General features: G+C 44.4%; 1 protein-coding gene across 1 annotated transcript in view; it reads right to left on the bottom strand.

The window, feature by feature from the left end:
* Positions 1–11,302, bottom strand: part of CLRN1 (clarin 1) — a 38,368-nt gene extending 27,066 nt beyond the window's left edge. The window contains exon 1 of the mRNA XM_062178512.1: positions 11,050–11,302. Coding sequence (XP_062034496.1) covers positions 11,050–11,302 — 253 coding nt within the window. The remainder of the gene's footprint in view (positions 1–11,049) is intronic.
* Between the last annotated feature and the right edge of the window lie 7,909 nt (positions 11,303–19,211).

Raw genomic sequence — 19,211 nt, 5'->3', positions numbered from 1 at the left:
TGGACCCCTATGTGTCTTGGCTCCCTTATTTGTGAATGTCGATGGTAACAAAGTTGATCTCATAGCAGCTGAGGGTAGAATGGTGGTTACCAGAAGCTGGAAAGAGTACAGGGGAAAAAGAAACAAGAAGAGATTGGTCAACAGATACAAAGTTACGCTTAGATAGGAGAATAAGTTCTGGTGTTCTGTTGCATAGTCCAGTGACTATAGATAATAATAATGTGTATTATATATTTAAAATTAGTTGAGAGGATTCTGAATGTTTCATCACAAAGATATAATTTCTCTATCTCAAATGAATAAAAATGATTAAGAAAGAAATGATAAATGATTGAGGTGATGGATATGCTGGTTACCTTGATTTGATTATTACATAATTTCGACATGTATTGAAATATCACCTTGTAAAGAGAAATCTCTCACCTGCTAGTTCACTCCCCAAAATCCCACAATAGCTAGTGCTCAGACAAGCTGAAGCCATGAGCTAGGGGTTCGATATGGGTCTCCCACATGGATGGCAAGGACTCAACCACTTGAACCATTACCTACTACCTCCCAGGATGTGCATTAGCAAGACGTTGGAATAAGAAGCAGAGCTGGGACTCAAACCCAGACACTCTGGTATGGGATGTGGGCGTCCCAAGTGGCATCTTAACAGCTATACCAAATGCTCACCCTCACACATCACATTGTTCCCCCAACTTTGTACAATTACCATGCATCAATTAAAGAGAAAATAAGGACAGGTGTTGTGATGTGGTGGGTTAAGCTGCCACTTAGGATGCCTGCATCCAGTATTAGAGCACATGGGCTTGATTCGCACCTCTGTTTCCGATACAACTTCTTACTATGTGCATCTTTGGAGGCAGCAGGTGATGGCTTAAGTATTTGAGTTCTGGTCTTCGGACTTCAGTGTGGCCTAGCCCTATCTATTATGGGCATTTGAGGACTGAACCAGCAGATGGAAGAGCTCTATTTATGCCAGTCTTTCAAATAAATAAATATTTAAAATAAAAAGTCACAGAGTCTGTAACATAAATGAGATTACTTATATGGAAGCTCTTTGTAAAGTTTAGGTAATTGCCCCAGTTTGTTTTAACATCGTGAGAACAGCAGGAGGGTGTATCTCTGAGAACAGTGGGGGAGAAGTAAGAGCTCACTGTAGGGAGAATGCCTGCATTTTCACGTCTCAAAAACAGTCATCGGGACATTGGTCTACAGACAGTCAGAGTGTGTCTCTGTGCATTGGGATCAAAGAGCCCCCTGGAGGAGTCCTTGAATTACATGGAATTCAGGTAAACTTTTTGTGTTGTAGCTTAGACTTTTTTTTTCTAAACAGGAGGTTGACTATTGCTATAAATAATCCAGGAACTTCGGATTTATAGTTACTTATTTGATACCTGTCACACATTTTACTCACTGTCTGACATATTGTTCCCATTCTCACTTCAGCTTCCTGTGTGCAATTTCTTGGACCGTCTCTGTAATGGCTTGTCTAAAATGATGTTAGGACTGAAAACACACCTCCGAAAGGGACCCCTGAGAGTCCCGGCAAGAAGCAGAGCCCTTCCATGGGAGATGGACAGATGGAGGTCAAAATGTTTGCTTGTTTTCTTGCTTCCTGTATTTAGCATGTTTGTTTTTAAAAATATTAATTTTCATTTTCTTTGAAAGGCAGAGAGACAGAGAAAGATAGAGATAGATTGAGAGAGAGAGAGAGTCTTCCATTTTTGGTTCATTCCCCAAATGCCCACAAGAACTAGGGCCAGACCTAGCCAAAGCCAGGAGCCAGGAACTCAGGTCTCCCATATGAGTGGCAGGTACCCAAGCACTTGAACCATCAGCCATGGTCACTGCCTCCCAGGGTGCATATCAGCAGGAAGTTGAACTCAGAAGCTGAGCAGGAAGTTGAACCAAGGCATTCTGATGTGGATGCAGGTGTCCCCGGTGGTATCTTAACCACTGCACCAAATGCCTGCCCCTGTCGACTTTGTTTCTGATAGAGAAACTAGATAACTTGTCTTAGATCTTGTACCAGGTTCCCCAAATTCACCAGCTTAGTCCACACAGTCACAGGCAGGGCTGAGAGCTAAGGGCTGTGGGTTCATCCTGCAAAGCCCACTGTCGGGATGGTGGGGCAGCAACATCTTCAATAAGAAGCACTGGAGATGGTTTTGGTGAACATGTCCCTTTATTAACAATCAGGCAAAAGCTTTTAAAGGACAATGAGGAGTAGCTAATTCAGGGTAGCAACACTAATTCTATAGGATAGAGCAGGTATTGGCGCCTTTATGCTTCTCCAATCAGCTTGAGGGTCACATAGCCTAGGTAGCCTTCCAGGTGGTCCTTATGGTTCTGGGTCACCTGGGAGCTGTTTACCTGGTTGACAATTACAAGGCCCTTCAACAGGAAGCTGGGGTGGGGGAAATGTGCCTGGGGCTCCTGCCACTTGCCAGCAGTCAGGTCATGTGTGGCTCCCTGTGCTGAACCCCTGACACCCTGGGTGGCAGGGTGTGCCATGCCCTCTTAACTTCCTGCATGGGCTGGGCAGGCAGTCTCCCAGCCAGGCACAGGATCACCCATAGAAGGCTCCATGTCAAAGGCAGAGCTGACTCCCGTGCCCACACCAGTGAGGAAGCAGGCTCCAGAACTGGGTGGGCAGGTACTGGGTGGGCAGAACTGGGCTGGAGAGCCGAACTCGTTCCATTTCCTACGGCCGATGCACCTGTCGGGTCACTCGTCCCCTCTGAGGCCACGTGGGTGTGGACAAAGCAGTCTCTTTCACAGAAGCAGGCAGCTGAGGAGTGGAAGCCCAGGGTCCCAGCTTGAGTTTGACTGGACTACCTCCCAACGGCATAGAAACAATGCCTAACATAGCCTTGCATCCCAGCCTTCTTCCTGTAGCCTCGCCCATCCCTAACTCTTGGCCTCCCCTGATTCCAGCTGTCTTGGCCACCATCCACCTCTGTAATTCTCAGCCTTGGCTGCCCACGAACATTGCCTGGGAAGGTTTACAACCAATCCGAGCCTCAGGCCCCTGTCCCCAAGATCTGGGTTCGATTGATCTGGGGTAGAACGTGGCATCAGTAGTTTTAAAGACTCCCCGGTGATCCTAAAATACTGCCAGGGTTATGGACCGGTGATCCAGTGGCTCTGGGCTCTTCAATACTTTTTGCCTTCATCTGGCCAGATGTCCAATGCAGACAGCACCATCTGCGAAGCCCTCAGAAGTAAGGCAGCCTCTGATAATGATGTCAGCAACAGTGCAGCAACTTCTTCCTAGATTAAAGCCAGACAGGTGGCTGCAGAGGCCCTGCTTTCCTTCTCAACCTGCCTTTCTCCACATAAAAGGGTGTGTGAGAAAAAAAAGAGGAGGTATCGGCCCCTTGGCGCTCAGCTATTCATTTTCTTGAAAGGGAGTGAAAGGGATGCTTGCTTTCTTCTTCCAGAAACGCTCTTGGTCGGACTTTGCCCGCAGCCCATGCGCAGCCAGTCATTATGAGAATCCAGTAAAAGACATTCTCTGACATAAGCACAATGCATTCATCCCCTTTCGCATCACCCCAGATCTCACACCCAGGAATCCAGCCAGGCTTCCGCTGGCTACGTGATCAGGCAGAATGAAATCCATGACACCAGCCCTTAGAAGGAGGCGCTTTAATGATAGCGTAGAACAGTGGAAGACAAAAGAGTTTCCCAGTTCCTTGCCTGTGTTGCCCTCAGCTGAATTGCGTCCACCTCACTCAGCCTAACCAGGAGCAGCCCCACCTATGAATCTGGATCACACCCCACCCCCACCCCCGGGGTCTTTGGGATTTCAGCTGCTTGGGCACGCAAGCGTCTCTGATAACAGAATCCATTTATCTGCTCCTAATCCATAGGGGTAGGATTCTGTTGGGGACAATAACTCTCAAGAATGGCCTTCACTGGGAGGGAGCAGAATATGAACCCTGCATAAATTACTCTGCCAGGAACAAAACTGGCTATTAGTCACTTCTATCATACCTGTAATAAAAGTGTGCCTGCTGCACCACAGCCCAGCTGGGTGTTTAATTGTACAACTAGAAGAAAGGCAAGTTTGTCATTATTTCACATAGAAGAGTTTTAGTTTTAAGAAAATATGCCTGTAACTACTAATATGTTTCAGAGATAAAAGTGAATTTTTGTTTTTAGTTCAATTTTTAAAAATGAGATTTTAACCGATTCTCTAACTATACTCCATGACTCTTAATAAGATAGACGTTTTTAAAGTGAATTGAGTACTATGTGCCTGCTTTTCTTTTGGTCCTTGACTCTGCTTTGAAATTGTTCATGTCACGGTGGGAAATTCTGCCATTTTGTCATGGGTGTGGTGAAATCATTGCTATAGTGGAAGTAACTAACTTTGAAGATGGCACCACAAAGATGTTGGTTGGCTGTGTTCTTTTGAGCTAACCATAAGTGCAACCAGGTATCTCTGTCTGAAGCCTGAACTGTCATCTTCAACAAATGTAATCACATAACCCAGGCTGGCCACAAGCATGAGTCCTGCTCAGTCTAGATTGGTAAATGGGCAGCCTCCTCTTCATATCCCAGGTATGCTCAGGCTAACGAGTGTACCAGCTATCAGCAGGGGGGGAGGGGTGGTGATTTTTATTATTTATGAGAGAGACAGAGAAAGACAGAAAAAGCAAGCTCCCTCCCCCAACTCCACATCAATTTGGGTTACTCCCCAAATGCCCTCACTGACCTGGGCTGGGCCAGGTCAAAGGCCAGAGCTTGGAATTCAATCTACATCTTTCATGTGGGTGGCTGGAACCTGGCTACTTAAGTCAGCATCTGCTACCTCCCAGGGTGAGCATTATGAGGAAGTTAGAATTTGGAGTGGATTGGAACTTGAACCCAGGCACTTTAATATGGGGTAAAGGCATCCCGGCTCCCAGGTTAACCAGTGGGCCAAATGCCTGCCTCAGTTGTAGGGTTATTTAAAGGAAGGAAAATGTGTGTGTGTGTGTGTTTCATTGGCATTAGCACTGAGCTGGATCAGAAGTGAAGCAGGCAACCCTTGACCCTGCGCTCACATGGCATGCCGGCATTGCAAATGGCAGCTTAACCTGCTGCACCACAATGCCAGCCCCTGTGGATTGTTTTTAACATTGGACAATAGTTATTAGGGGATGGGAGGGACTACACAGGGAAGACTGGAGGTTTCTTAGAGGTAGTTTCCCCATGTTTCTCACCAATTAGAGAATAATTTCTGTACCAAACCCCCCTTGTGGATAAAATACCATCATCATATCAAACATGCTGAGCATACCCAACTTCCTGCAGTTACCGGTTTAAGAAATCGGATTCAGCAAAAGCAAATCTTTTCGTGGAGGATGGAAGAGAGGTTTCTAGGGAAAACAAAGCAAGAAAAAAAGCGAGAGGAGCAGATCAGCTTCTCCCTGTTGTCCGTCTTCTCCTTTCTCTGCTTCCTCGACACCAGCCTCCCCATTGTTTGAGCGTGCCTGCCTGCTCCGTGCTGCAGCTCCTGCTACCCCATCCCCTCAGAATTCCCAATCATCCCGCTCTTCATTTGCGCCGTCTGCAACCTGCAATTTCCCACACAGAACGTAAAAGGCTGTGACAGAGAAGAAAAGAAGCGTCCCCTTTGATAATGAAATTTGTCTGGGTTCTAACGAACGGTAGATATTTCCGAATGCTTTGAGGACCAGAGAAAAGGCACACTTCTAATGACGGCAGCCGCAACCTGTCGGCGGAGGCGTCAAGTGACTGAGAGGAGAAGGGTCGTGTGAGTTTAAAGCTGCAAGGACTTTGTCTGGAAGAGCCAGCTCCTCATTATACAGATCATAGAGCATTTGAACTGGGAGAGATGTTAGAAACCGCCTCGTTTCACCTGTCACTTAGGGATGCAAGAACTGAAACTCAGTGATACATTGGGATTTGCTCAAGGTCCCTAGTGAATGACAGATCTGGGTACCTCCGATCTAGGTAGCTTAATCCCAATGGTGGCAGTTTATGAATCGTTTAAGAACTACCTCTTGGTGCTGGGCACTGTCCTAGGCCCTGGTTTGAGGGAAGACCCGAATGAACAATACATGCCAAAAGTACATGGAAAACGTGTGTTATGAAAAAATGGCACAGATTTCAAATTTTCTTACAATAAGCAGTCTTTTAATTCTATTTTCCACATACTTTTGAAAGTATCCTCATATACTCCCTGCCTCCTCGGGGATTAGGATCTCCTTGACAAAAAATACACACACCCCAAAACTGACAGTATTGTTGTTTTGAAATAATTGGGTGAACGGCACGGTCTAGGGAGATCAGAGAATTGTTTAGCTGAGGGAAGTTGAGGCGTTGCCTCCCCACCAGTGCTGCTCACACAGTGTTGTTGTCTACTTCATTGGGAAGCACCTTTGTTCCAATGGGAGGTAAACAGAACCTCTATTTGCTGGACTATTTTAACAGGTGATGGGACTAGGCAGTAGGCCCCTACACTGCAAGGTACAAGGGCCCATGCTTGCTGGCTGAGATGGTGCAAGTGGCTTCCTTCCCCTCTTCCCTCAGCAGGTGGTCTTCCCAGGTAAGTTCCATAGTCCCCCCCCCCATAAACCCTCCCCCCCACCTGCTTCTGCACAGGCCATGCACCAACAGAGGTACAGGAGAGATTGACAGTGAGAGGCCAGAAGCAGGTGCATCGTAGCCCTTTGAAGTTCTTCCATGGGCAGAGCAATAGACTAGGGGCAGGGTATGCACGATGGTGACCAGTGGCCTTCTTGGGGCAGGTCAGACACAAAAGTTACACTTGCAGGAGATCACGGGCAGGGAGAGCACGAACTCTCAGTGATGGCCACAGAGACTCTGGGTCCCAACTCTTCTGTCCCAAAATACATGTGAGAAGCCTCCTCCCTGCTCACAGAAGTGGTTTCAACATCTCTGCAATCTGGGTCATACGCTTTGTTTGGTAAAGAAACTGCTGTTCTAAAATGTGAACGAAGCTAAATCTCTGTTAAGCTTTTTACAAATTTTCAATCCTACGATCCAAATTAAAATTCTTTTCAAAGTATGGCTAGAGTTGCAAGCTGTGATGCGTGATTGGTTAAATTTTATTTTTCACATTTCAAAAAAATTTATTCCATATGGTTTTTTTTTTTTTACCAGCTCATTGAACTGTCTTGGCAATGAATATGTGAGTATATCTAGGAATGACTGATACCATATGATTTTTGGGTATCATATTTTGATGATGCTTTGCAGTGTTTCAAACCACCAAAACAGAAACCCACCCACACACTCTGAGCTTGAAACTGGCAGTTTTTGTCTTGATGGCTACACTTAGAGTTTAAACATCATCATTAAAATTTTACAGGTGACATATCAGGAAAAATGAAGCCCACCAGTTGTGTTGTTTTGAAAGGAAAACATTCCTTCATTGTAATGAATGAAATTGTGTGCTAGGTATGAATGCTGGTGACCTCTAGAAAATGAGGCGCTGACCCATAAATGGATGCGAACCAGGCAGAATAAATGAGGCGGAAGTTTTCCCAGCATAGCTGTGCATGCTGGCAGGGCAGACTCTTGTTATAATTAAAAGAGAGGGAGTGGTCAATAGGGGACATTTAGTAGGCACAAACATGACTACATTGCCAAATTATTTTTCTGGTCCATTCTTCATTCTCCAGTTATATCATTTATCTGGCTTTTTAAAGTGACACACACACACACATTGCACATAAAAATACCAGAGACTTGCACTGCAGAACCAAGCAAAAACTCATTTAGGATATGGACACTGTTGGTGGTTAACTTATTCAGAGTGAGTCTCCATCTAAATCTGTGCGATTCAGTACTGTAGCCAGTGAGATGAGCACTTGAAATGTGGCTGTGCTTTGAGTGTAAGATAGATGTGGGATTTCAAAGTCTTAGCACCAAGAATCAAAAGAATGCAAAATATCTCGAAATTTTTATAATGATTATATCTTAAAACAATAGTATGGGGTACTTCCAAAAGCTTGTGGAAAATGGAATTAAAAGATATTTATTTTGGTGCCAAAAAACTTTGAAATCCATGCACAGTTCTTTCACAATACACGTTTCCATGAACTTTTTGAAAACCTCTCATGTTTTTGGATATCTTCAGTTAAAGAAAATGTATCTTAAATTATTATCATTATTATTAAGTGAGATAATGATTTCATTTTCTAATATGGCTACTAGAACTTTTTAAAAAATATTTATTTATTTATTTGAAAGGCAGAGTTACAGAGAGAGAGAGAGGTAGAGAGAGAAAGAGATCTCCCAACCGGTGGTTCACTCCCCAAATGGTTATCACCAGCCAGGGCTGGGCCAGTCTGAAGCCAAGAGCCACAGGTCCTGCAGGAGCCCAAGTACTTGGACCACTGCTTTCCCAGGTGCATTAGCAGGGAGCCGGATTGGAAGTGGAACAGCCAGGATTTGAACTGGCACCCATATGGAATGAGAGTGCTGAAGGCAGCAGCTTAACTCTCTGCGTTGCGGCACTGGCCCCTATTAGAATATTTAAAGTTACATATGTGGTTTGCATTAATTTATGGCTTGTATTATATTTCTGTTGCCTAATGCTGATCTAAATGAAAAGTTTGGGTAAGCAAGATAGCATTTATCGGTTCAGCAGAATCAACATAAAAATTCATACTAACTGATGATAATATGATTACAAAAGTGATTGATGCTTTGCTAAGTGACTTTTCCCATTCTTGCTACACTGGAAGTTTCTGCAGATCCCGATGTTTGCTGCATCACTATCTAAAGGCTCAGTGAGAAAGAAGGGAGTTCTGAGGAATGAGCTGGGCTCCAATCAGAAGTTGAGCTATAGAAGAAGAGTGAAAAATCCCTAACCTGAGCGCTCTGGGAGTCCCTGGATTTTGCTGGAAGGAAGCCACCACTGAGATGATGGTAAGCCTCTTATTCCTTTATATTAACAAGGAAGAATGTCAGAGGACTCTCTTTCAAGGATACGTTGTGGGAGCATCATTGACAGGGGCTGGCATTTGAATGGGAAGGTGTGAACCATGAAACTATACTGCAATGGGGGTATAGGCTTGGAGGGAAATTTTAACGTTAAGCAGGGTGCTTATTTAATGAGTGTTATACTCATTGGGGAGTCCTGTGGCTCTATCTATTCTACAATTTTCCCAACTGTCTCCCGTGGTCCATTGGAAGAGATATTTCTATGCTTAGGGAGAAAAAAGATACATTACAAGTACACTCTGCTGGGCTACACCCAAATGAATGAGGTCCTAACATGTGTAGTCCATGGTATACAGAATGGGTTGTCACAGAACAAACTTGGTATTGTCAGCAGGCTTGGGGGCGGGGGTGCTCAGGGCATCCTGGGAAGTACTGCGATTCTGTGAGATAGGAGACAGCACTGCTTCAACCTTCCACTTCTGTGAGTCCTCAGAAACAGGGACAGGCAGCTGAGAGGGCCAGCACTGGACACCACCACAAACAACATCCACAGAGCCACGGGAGCCCGGGGTATGAGGATTCTACGAGAGGGAACGCGCTAGTGCTTGGTGTGCAGTAAGTGTTCAGAAAGCATCTTATCCTGAAACGCGGCCCGCAGCACAAGCAGAGTCTAAGCTCATTTCACTGGGGAAAACACAAAGGCTCCAGAACATCCCCTGCACGCTCCCTGCCGTCGCCTAAATTCTTTGGTGAGAAGCTTTACGCAACGCGTTAGCTGCTGGTGGCTCATGGTGAAATCATTTCACTCACCTTTTTTCCTTTTACATTTTCTCATGCTGTTGCAGACCACATGGTGTTCTGCTTTGTCCCTCCCTCCCCCAGGAAATATAGGCAACTCTAAGAGCCCCGTGCCTTTAATGAACTAAAGCCACTCAGTGGAAAGGGCTGGTGTGTGCATCAGCAAGGGTAGTCGATAAGAAGGTGTCCAGAAGCTGCAGCCTGATTCTTGAGCCCCGCGAAGATGCTTATCACTTTAGTAACCCATGTGAGTGGAAGGTGGGTGCCCAAAAGACTGCTTCGAAGATAGAAGGAATATTGCAGAAATAGAAATAGGCCAGCACTGAAATTTAATTAGACACTTCATATGTTAATAATAAAGTCAATTAATTGAGCTTTCTACCTATACTAGAGGAAAAAAAAAATCCCAGGCAAATAATAATTCATTTTAAATGCCTCGGTTGGTAACCTCCTTTCCTGAAGAGTGATTTATGCAGTAATTTACTGGCTGTGTCTTCATAAGATTGTTCCGAACCAGCCCTTTTGAAATAATAATAACTTCTGAATGTGTGTTGTGAGAGATATAACAAATGACTTCTTATTAATTTTCATTTAATGAGGTGCCTATTCAGATGGTAATTTTTTAAAAATTCTCTTCTTAGGATAAACAGGTTAAAAACACTCTGGATAACACTCAGAGTTCGCAAAAATCACGACAGGGAAATCTGTCTCATACTCTCTGCATGATCTGAAGGTCAATCAGGTGCAAACATTCTGTACTAAACAGGCATCTATTTCTTTCCCAGGTAGCACAGCAGACCATTTGAAATTTCTATAGCCAAGTGATTCCAAATTGGTTGAAAATGAAAACAGAATATTTATCAGCAACAAAGGTCCTAGCAGGGATGGCAAGGGGAAGGAGATAGGAACAAAACCTCAAGGTCAAGGTGGAAAAGCAGGAGGGGTTAGTCCTTTGTGAAGAACAAAAGGCATGAATATAGCTTTCTTGCTTCCCCAAGTTCCCTCCTTTAAAAAGAGCCCATATTTTCTTACATAAATATGAATAGTTAGGAATCTCAGTTGCTTATATTTTCAAAAACCTTAATTACATAATAGCTAATTATATGCTACCATAATTTTAAAAAGCAAGAATAAAATAATTTTAAAAAGAAACTAGGAAGGAGAAATTGCTGAGTCCCAGGTATTTCAAATCAGCCACACGGGTTTTGAAAGTTCTTCAACAGATAGGGCAAGACTCCTAAAAAATTCATTCCTGCAACACTTGGGAGAGCATTCCTAGAGTATTCAATAATTCAAAAAATTGCAACTGTTACTCACATGAGAACCGGAAGGGCCTGGCTCCTAACCCGCACTGCCTCACGCCCTCTCCGTGGAAAAGCCCGTAGTGCACCTCGCCCATGAACTTGTCCAGCTCCTGCCCTGAAGCATTGACCAGCAGAGCCCCTGTCTTGCAGAGGATGGTGGCTTTGATCCACAGTGGCGTCCCCAGGGCTGTCACAACTCCAAGGGCGCACACGAAGCTTAACACTCCGGCCGTACAAAAAATGATTTTCTTCTGTTGGCTTGGCATGATGAGCGCCGGCTTTTGCGAGGGCACGGCTCGAAAGCAAGACCTTTGTGAGCCAGGAGCAGGGACAGCCCCTTCGACGGCATTTATTATACCGGCTGAACGCACAGATCCCAGCTGAAAACGCGCCTGCACGGTCGGCGGCAGCTCCCTGCAGGTCCAATGTCAGTGGACGATGGCTTCTTCGTCCCGCGTATTTGACTTTGTTCCTTTGCCGCTGCTTCTTTGCTCTAATTTGAACGTTTTGGATTGATAATCTGTAAACTGACACTTCCAACGTGCCTTCGAGTATCTCCTCTTGTGTCCCTAGGTAACAAAGGTCTAAGGTAACAGATGGAGCCCTCGGTGTAACTTGAGCGGTACCTCCCGTCCCCAGCCTGGGGTCTGATTGGGTGAGCCGGAACTTGCAGTAACAGGCTGCACTCCTAGGGCACATTTTCTGCAACTCGAGAAATTCCCTTATGGATGTGTTTTTCTTTTGCTGGGGGGGAGAGAGGTTTGGCAGAGGTATGAAGAAAGTATGCCTGTGTGTTCGTAATTAATTGATTCTGAGAAATTTTAATTGTAGCAGCATAAATCCAGTGAATTGGGCTATTTGTGGATATGAAGTGCCTTAGGCCAAGCCCAGGGGCTTGTCTTCCTAACTTTATTTCTTTATGTGATCTATGCTTTAGAGCTGATCTATCAGTAGAGAATTTGATTCCAGTTCGTCATTGCACACAGAATATGTGGGGCTGCAGATGTAACTATCTATCGTCTTGAATGCTTTTCTGTAGAGCTTTTGGCTGCTTCAGGATCATAGCAGAGGAATGTGGTTCTGGCTTCAAAGAGTATCACAGTCTGTAAAGCTCAGGAGATCGTCAAGGACAGAGGCGCTGTGGTCAGAGGGATGGCTCTCTGAGTTCTCCCCGGGGAGCAAGGAGCCCACAGAGGTCACCCGTTAGGGAGATGAGACAAAGTCCTGAACAAGATGGAGTGGTAGGGTGGCTTTGCTGGAATTATCAAGACCTGAAAACAGAAGTTCAGGATTCAGTGACAGCTGCTTTTTGGAGTTGTTTTGTTTATTTGAGAAGCAGACACACACACACACACACAGAGAGAGAGAGAGAGAGAGAGAGAGAGAGAGAGAGAGAGAGAAACTCCCATCTGCTGGTTCACTGCCCGAATGCCTACAACAGCCAGGGCTGGACCAGGGCCAAGGCCAGGAGCCCAGTTTTCTTCATGGGTGGCAGAAACCCAATTACTTGAACCATCACTGCTGCCCCCCACTGTCTGCTCTAGCGGAAGCCAGAATCAGGTCTGGATCAGGGATTTGAACCCAGGCAGTGTGATGTGGGATGCAGGTGTCTTAACCACTACGCTGAATGCCCACTCTCCTCATGACAGCTTCTTAACTCTGGATTGCCAGTGAGAGTCCTACTTTTGCAAACAGATATGGGACTGCTGTGTGAATGTGTGTGTGTGTGTGTGTGAAATTGATTGTTTACTGAATGTCTATGATACGCTGTCTTATTGTGCTTAGCTCCCACCTACAAAGTTAACTTTTAATAAGCACTTAATATGTTTGGTCCTTTGCTAAGTGATTATCTACATTGTCTTATTTAGCACTCACCATTAATATATAAAGTGATGATGAACAAAGATGATATCCTCATTTTATTTATAAGAAAACTGAGGTACAGAAAGATGAGACAACTTGCTGAAGAGAGCAGTGGTGCTGCACTTCAGATCCAGGTCTTAGGAGGTTTACGTACCATTCTAACCAAAACTCCCGAACCTGAAGAGATGGCAAGCCCTTTATTTTGGGTTTTGCTGGGCTTGGGGTAGCCTGTTATTAATTCTACATCTTGGACATTTGAGGAACACAAACATCTTCAAAGAACTTCCCCAACTGGCCCAAAACACATGTTTATGCTGACTTCTAGTCCCTTGAGCCACCTTTATAGAATTAGTAGAAATTAAGAAACGAGGATTGATTTCACACCGTTATCAGCGTAACTGAGTCTCTACTAAATGCACACTTTAAAGGGGACTTGGGGATATGGTCTTTGAGTGTAGGTGAACGTAGCACAGCTACCCTTTCTTAGCAGGTGCCAGAGTGTAAGGATACACTCCTAAGAATAGAACCGACTCAAGAATCCCAACAGCCCTGCAGGAGAGGGTGGGAGTCACTTGAATGATGGCCAAGGAAGAACTGGGCGTACAGAAGCTTCCAAAGAAACTCTTGAATTTGCTCTTACATTGTAAATAACATTCTATTTTGTGTAACTTGGCACGAAGAATAAACAAGTCATCCCCGATTATTTGACGTCCAAGGATTTTTCCTTTGGATTTAGGGTAATTGCCATCATTACCCACTAGCAAAAGTGCCCCCAATGGGCAGGTATCTGGGGGCTGTATGTGCCACACCCAGCCTACAAACCTTTAATTTTAGATGTCTAAGGAGAGGTGATCTTATTAAATCAACACTCATTAAGTGAAAGAGACAAAAATTTCCAAAGCCTGCAAACAAAATTTACCTGTAACCTAATCAGTGCTATTAATAACTCTACAGAGAGGATAGAGCAAGATGGGGTGGGGTGCCTGGGACAGTGGCTGAATGAACTAAAACCCAGCCCAGCATATCTAAAGCTGTGTAAGGAACAAGATCTGATTATGGATGAACAGTTTGGTCACATCACATCTTTTTTAAAAAAAGATTTATTTATTTTATTTGAAAGTCAGTGTTACACATACAGAGAGAGAGAGGTCCTCCATCCATTGGTTCACTCTCCACATGGTCGCAATGGCTGGAGCTGAACTGATCTGAAGCCAGGAGCCAGGAACTCTTCCAGTCTCCCATGCAGGTGCAGCAGCCCAAGGACTTGGGCCATCTTCTACTGCTTTCCCAGGCTATAGCAGAGAGCTGGACCAGAAGTGGAGGAGCCAGGACTAGAACCGGTGCCCAGATAGTATGACCAGCACTGCAGGTAGTGGCTTTACCCGTTATGCCACAGTGCTGGCCCCCACATCACGTCTTAAATTTGTATCAGTCTACAGAAAAGTGTTCGCTGATCTATGGGAACATGTGAAAAATAAATCCAATATAATGATATACATCCTGAATGTATGTCTTTTCTGATTTTTGTTGTTAAAATTTCCTCTTTCTTAAAGGAAATAATAGTAGTTGTAGTTTTAATGTTCTTACTTGGCAAATTAAAAATTGGCATACCTATGTCTGCTCCCAGTTTAAAACAAAACCCCACTGGTCTATTGGAAACCAGATCCTTGAGTGGGTAAAGGCCTCCCTCTTTGCTCTAACCCAGTGATTCTCAACTTTGGCTGTTTATTGGAGTCACTTGAGTAGCTTTTAAAACGACGCTGTCTGAGTTCTCACCCCTGAGATTCTGAACTATTTGAGTTTAGAGTACAGCCTTCATGTCAGAACACTCCAGCCGATTGCAATGTGCAGCCAGGGCTGAAGGCCTGCTCTTAGCCGCTTCTCACACAGCTGCCTTCTGACTACTAATTGAGCTCGGCTTCGCAGCGATCTTAGTGCTGGGACGCATGCAGTGGTGAGCACCCTGGGTACTAGAGAGGAATATTCTCATAGTAAATTAATACATGGGTACTAGCCGTTAAAACTCCAACTTGAGTTATTGTCAGCCCAGGAACATAGGCTTGGTCTAAGTGTCTTGAGCGGGTCAGCTTTCAGCATATCCAAGGCTAAAGACCGAGCTTGGGATCTAGATTTGCCCCCAATTCACCGTGTGAATATCCAGGGCGATGATCTTGGTCACGTGAAAGCAGTCCCCTGGGGACCCCCGCCCACCCTCACCTCTTCTCTGCACAGTTTCCTTCAAACTTCAATATCAGCCACCCACAGGCTGCATAGTAGTGTGTGATCCACCCTCTGAGCAGGATATAATGGAGCCTGGCACTCATTATGCCTGACAGCCTTCTTTTTAAATTTCATCTTAAATGTCTTGAGTGACAGTGATGATACCATCTTCCTTGCAGTCTCTCTGAGACTCCAGGCATTAATGTCAGCAAGTTTTCACCAAGTATCCTATTGACATTTTTGCTTCTCTCAATCTTAATAGGAATACATTTGGTAACACAGGAAAGTGGAAGTAGGCCTCTCCCCCTGCCCGTGACCCCTCTCAGGTGTGGGATAATGATGTCATTCTTCAGGGTGATGAGGAAGACAGTAGAGGAAGGAGCACAATGGAGTCTGTTTTTGCTTCCACCATCACCTTCAGGCTTCTTCCGTACTAATTTGGCTGCACTGGCTTTTCCTTAAGAGTCACTTGAAAACAAAAGCCAAAACTGAAAAAGGCCTGGATATCACAGTGTGGGAATTCTCACCCTGATTCGCTTCCCACCTGTAAGCAGTGGCACAGCACGGTGTGGGAAAGATGGGACCCTGGGTCTCCCTTCAGGTCTGTCACTAAGTCATGAACTCCTTCATCCAGCTGCCTGGCATTCAGCTTCTGCACCTAGGGGAAGAATGGTCTGAGTTAGCTCAGTTACCTCAACTCCACACGAGGCAGGAAAGGTGCTTCCCCACCTGAGCTCTGGACAACGTGAGCTGCTATACTAGAAAGGGTGGGTGAGAAGGGAGCTCTGTTGCTGACCCCTCACTCCTTACTCTCTGCCCCTACCCTAAAATCAGCTCTGAGATGCACAGTTTGGGTCCTTTAGCTCCCTTCTAATTAAAAAATAAATTAATATTTTTGATAAGTTATGGAATTAAAATATGTCCGTTTGCTAGTTTCTCTCTCTCTCTCTCTCTCTCTCTCTCTTGTCCTTTGAACCTGTTAGCTATTATGGAATACAGCATTGCCTAGAGACACAGTGTGGTTGATTACTCTAATTATCAATTTTTAGATTATTTAATGCGAGGTTCTGCGTTTTGTCTGATTTCTCACCAGCAGTACTGATTTTGCATTTCCTCCAAATGGATCATTATGCTCCAAGGCCTTTCTAAGACAGACTCCACGATGGTCTATCAGGCCTCCTATTCTAAGACAAGAGGCCTTTGTGAATCTCTCCCACTTTGCTCATCTTTAAAGCAAAATCTGGCAAATTTGATTGACGTTCCTTGACGAATGCAAGTTGCTGGTGATCCTCAAGTAGAATTGTAATTCTCTAATGACTGTGAGGGGGAAAAAAACACTCCAAGGAGAGAATTGATTGATTTATTAGAGGGAAAATTACCACATGTGCTAGACCTTGATTGCAGCTAATATTTGTGGAGCTAATTGCTTGAACTAGAGGATTAAAAGGATTGAGGGAAGGGAAGAAAAAGAAAACAAAGATCTCTTAGAATACAGATGAACCCACAGAGGATTCAGACTGGAAGGAGAATTCAGTACCCGGATTTTCAGCGTTGATGATAGCTGTTGGGGACGTTCAGAGAGAGTAGAAGAGATGGGTTTCTGACAGAGCAGACACAGCAAGGGAGCAGGCAGTGGAGGAAAAGTGTCTGCTCATGGGATCTGTCAGATAGGAAGCAAGGCACCTTTGGGTTTGTTTGGGTTTCTTGTTGCATCTCACACGAAGGCTGTGTTGATTCTCCAGAACATAGCGCAGCCAAGTGCTTGAGCTATTAGAGGAGGGAGGTACATGTTGCCTAAACAGACAGGTGAAAATGGAAGGCATGGTTTGAGACACTTCTTTCAATAGTAATAGATAGAGGCTGGTGTTTAACCTAGCTGTTAAGCCAGGGCTGGGACACCCTCCTTCCATACTGGAGTACCTAGGTTCAAGTCACGGCTCTGATCCTAATTCCAGCCTCCCTAGTGCATACCCTGGGAGGCAGCAGATGAGTTGGGCTCCTGTCATCCAGGTGGGAAATAAGGATTGCATCCCTGGTTTCCAGCTTTGCTCCAGCCAGCCCTGGTCGTTATGGGCATTTGGGGAGTGAACCAGCTGATGGGGGCATCTCTGTTTGTTTCTGTCATTCTGCCTCTCAAATACAGTGGACTCTGAGAACCAGCAAATAATGGCTCAAGTACTTGGGTCCCTGCCACCTATATGGGAGACCTAGACTGAATTCTAGGCTGCTGACTTCAGCCTAGTTCTGTCCTGGCTGTTGGAGGGATTTGGGGAGTGAACCAGCAGATAGAAGATGTCTACATCTCTGTCTCTTCCACATAAACTGAAAATTAAAATATTTTTTAAAATCTCAACAATAGATGGACTAGATTTCTAGGAAATTAGTAAAAGTTTCATCATTGATATAACCTAGGGTAGATGTACCGACATGGTAAACTTTGGAGTAGTTTGAGTCTGTCTTTTCTATCTATTATCATTGTATAATTATTTTCCTTTCTGTCAGTGTGGGATACTTAAAATACTGGGCATTTCCTTAATGACTTGTGCCAAAATAATATTAGCAATGTTAATATGATTTAGTACCTCTGAGGTATTATATGTTTGATTTCTATTCTGAGTGTTTTATATTTATCAACTCTTTCTTTTCAGACACCTTGGAGCAATGACTGGATTTCTGACCCTTTCTCTGTGAGGATTATTTCAGAAAATATGATAGTTTGATCTCTGGACAGAGAGATCACAATATTTCCTAAAATATTCCTGTTGTAAAGAACTAGATAGTAGTATGATGAGGTACATTTAGATCTCATTGGATCTCCAGAAATAAGGAATGTTGATTTATGGAACAATACCAGCCAGAGAGATCTTGAGACTAACTCACCCATACAGTTTTTATCAGTGACATAAAACATAGTCTGTATCTCATCCAAAATATTAGCTTCATATTAAATGTTTATTAGAGCATTAACACTGAGCAGAGACAGCTAAAAACTAAACAAATACCTAAATAAATTAGTTAATTAATAAAAAAAACCAAGTGGAGATTTGAGATTGTCTCAGTAGTTTATAAGGATAGGACCAAAGCAGCAAGATATGCTTGCATTTAAAGAAAAAAAAGTGATGGCCCAGGGGGGTCAAGGTTGGCAGATTCTAGTTTAATCTGTATTAGACAGTAACCATCAGTGTAACTGCGTTCAGTGGGTAACGTGAGCCCTTCTAGTGAGCTGTCTAAATTGAGTCCTCTTTGGGACCTCCAAGCCTGTCAGTTAATGACCGGAATGGGATACAACATAGCTTGCTAGGGAGCTACAAGTGTTGTGTGCTTTGATGCAGGAGTGGTTTCCTGGGTATGTACATAGAGAGGAAGTCACTGAACGGAACACTTAAAGCTTGCATACATTACTGCATGTGTGTTATAAAGCAATTTTTAGACTACCAAATTAAAAACAAGAACAAAGCTCAAAAAAAAAAAAAAAAGAAAAACAATTAAGTAAACCACAAGCTTGGCAGGAGCCAAAAGTGTGAAATGACTATTGCAAGTGCTACTACAGTGTAATAAACACCTTTAGGGTGTTGACTCAGCCCTGTGAGAAATTCCTGCAAACCTACAGATATAAACTCTGTGGCTGCCACGTTTGGACTATGTAACCCACTCTCTCTAGCCTGTTTTGATGGGGAACAGCCACCTGGACCAGTCGGATGATATCGCCAGAAATTCAGCAGTATGAGAGACACAGGTCAAAGCGCTGGAAGCCAGTCTACAGAAAGAGAGAAGGAAGTAGGCTTTCCCCACCAAAAAGGTCTTGAATTGCCCCACACTGCCTGGATGGATGGTTCAGTCTTTCCATCAGCTGTCACCATTCTCCCTCCTGAAAGTCAAATGTAGTTCTGTCTTCAAAGTATTCTTAGTCTTTTGCCCATTTGCTTTCTAAAGGAAGCTCCCAGGAAGCACTGATTTTCAGCTCTCCCTGCCGTCCAGTTCTTGTTCCGGTGTGCTTGCGGAAACTGGCTGTCACGGCCACCTGAGTGGAAGATACGTGGTACACGACCCATGGGTGTTGGAGTCTGTCGCCCCCAGCCACAGGGCCTCTGT

This window comes from Lepus europaeus, chromosome 2 (genome assembly GCF_033115175.1).
Source record: "Lepus europaeus isolate LE1 chromosome 2, mLepTim1.pri, whole genome shotgun sequence".
NCBI classification, from domain to species: domain Eukaryota; kingdom Metazoa; phylum Chordata; class Mammalia; order Lagomorpha; family Leporidae; genus Lepus; species Lepus europaeus.
This window is presented reverse-complemented; position numbering and strand designations above follow the sequence as displayed.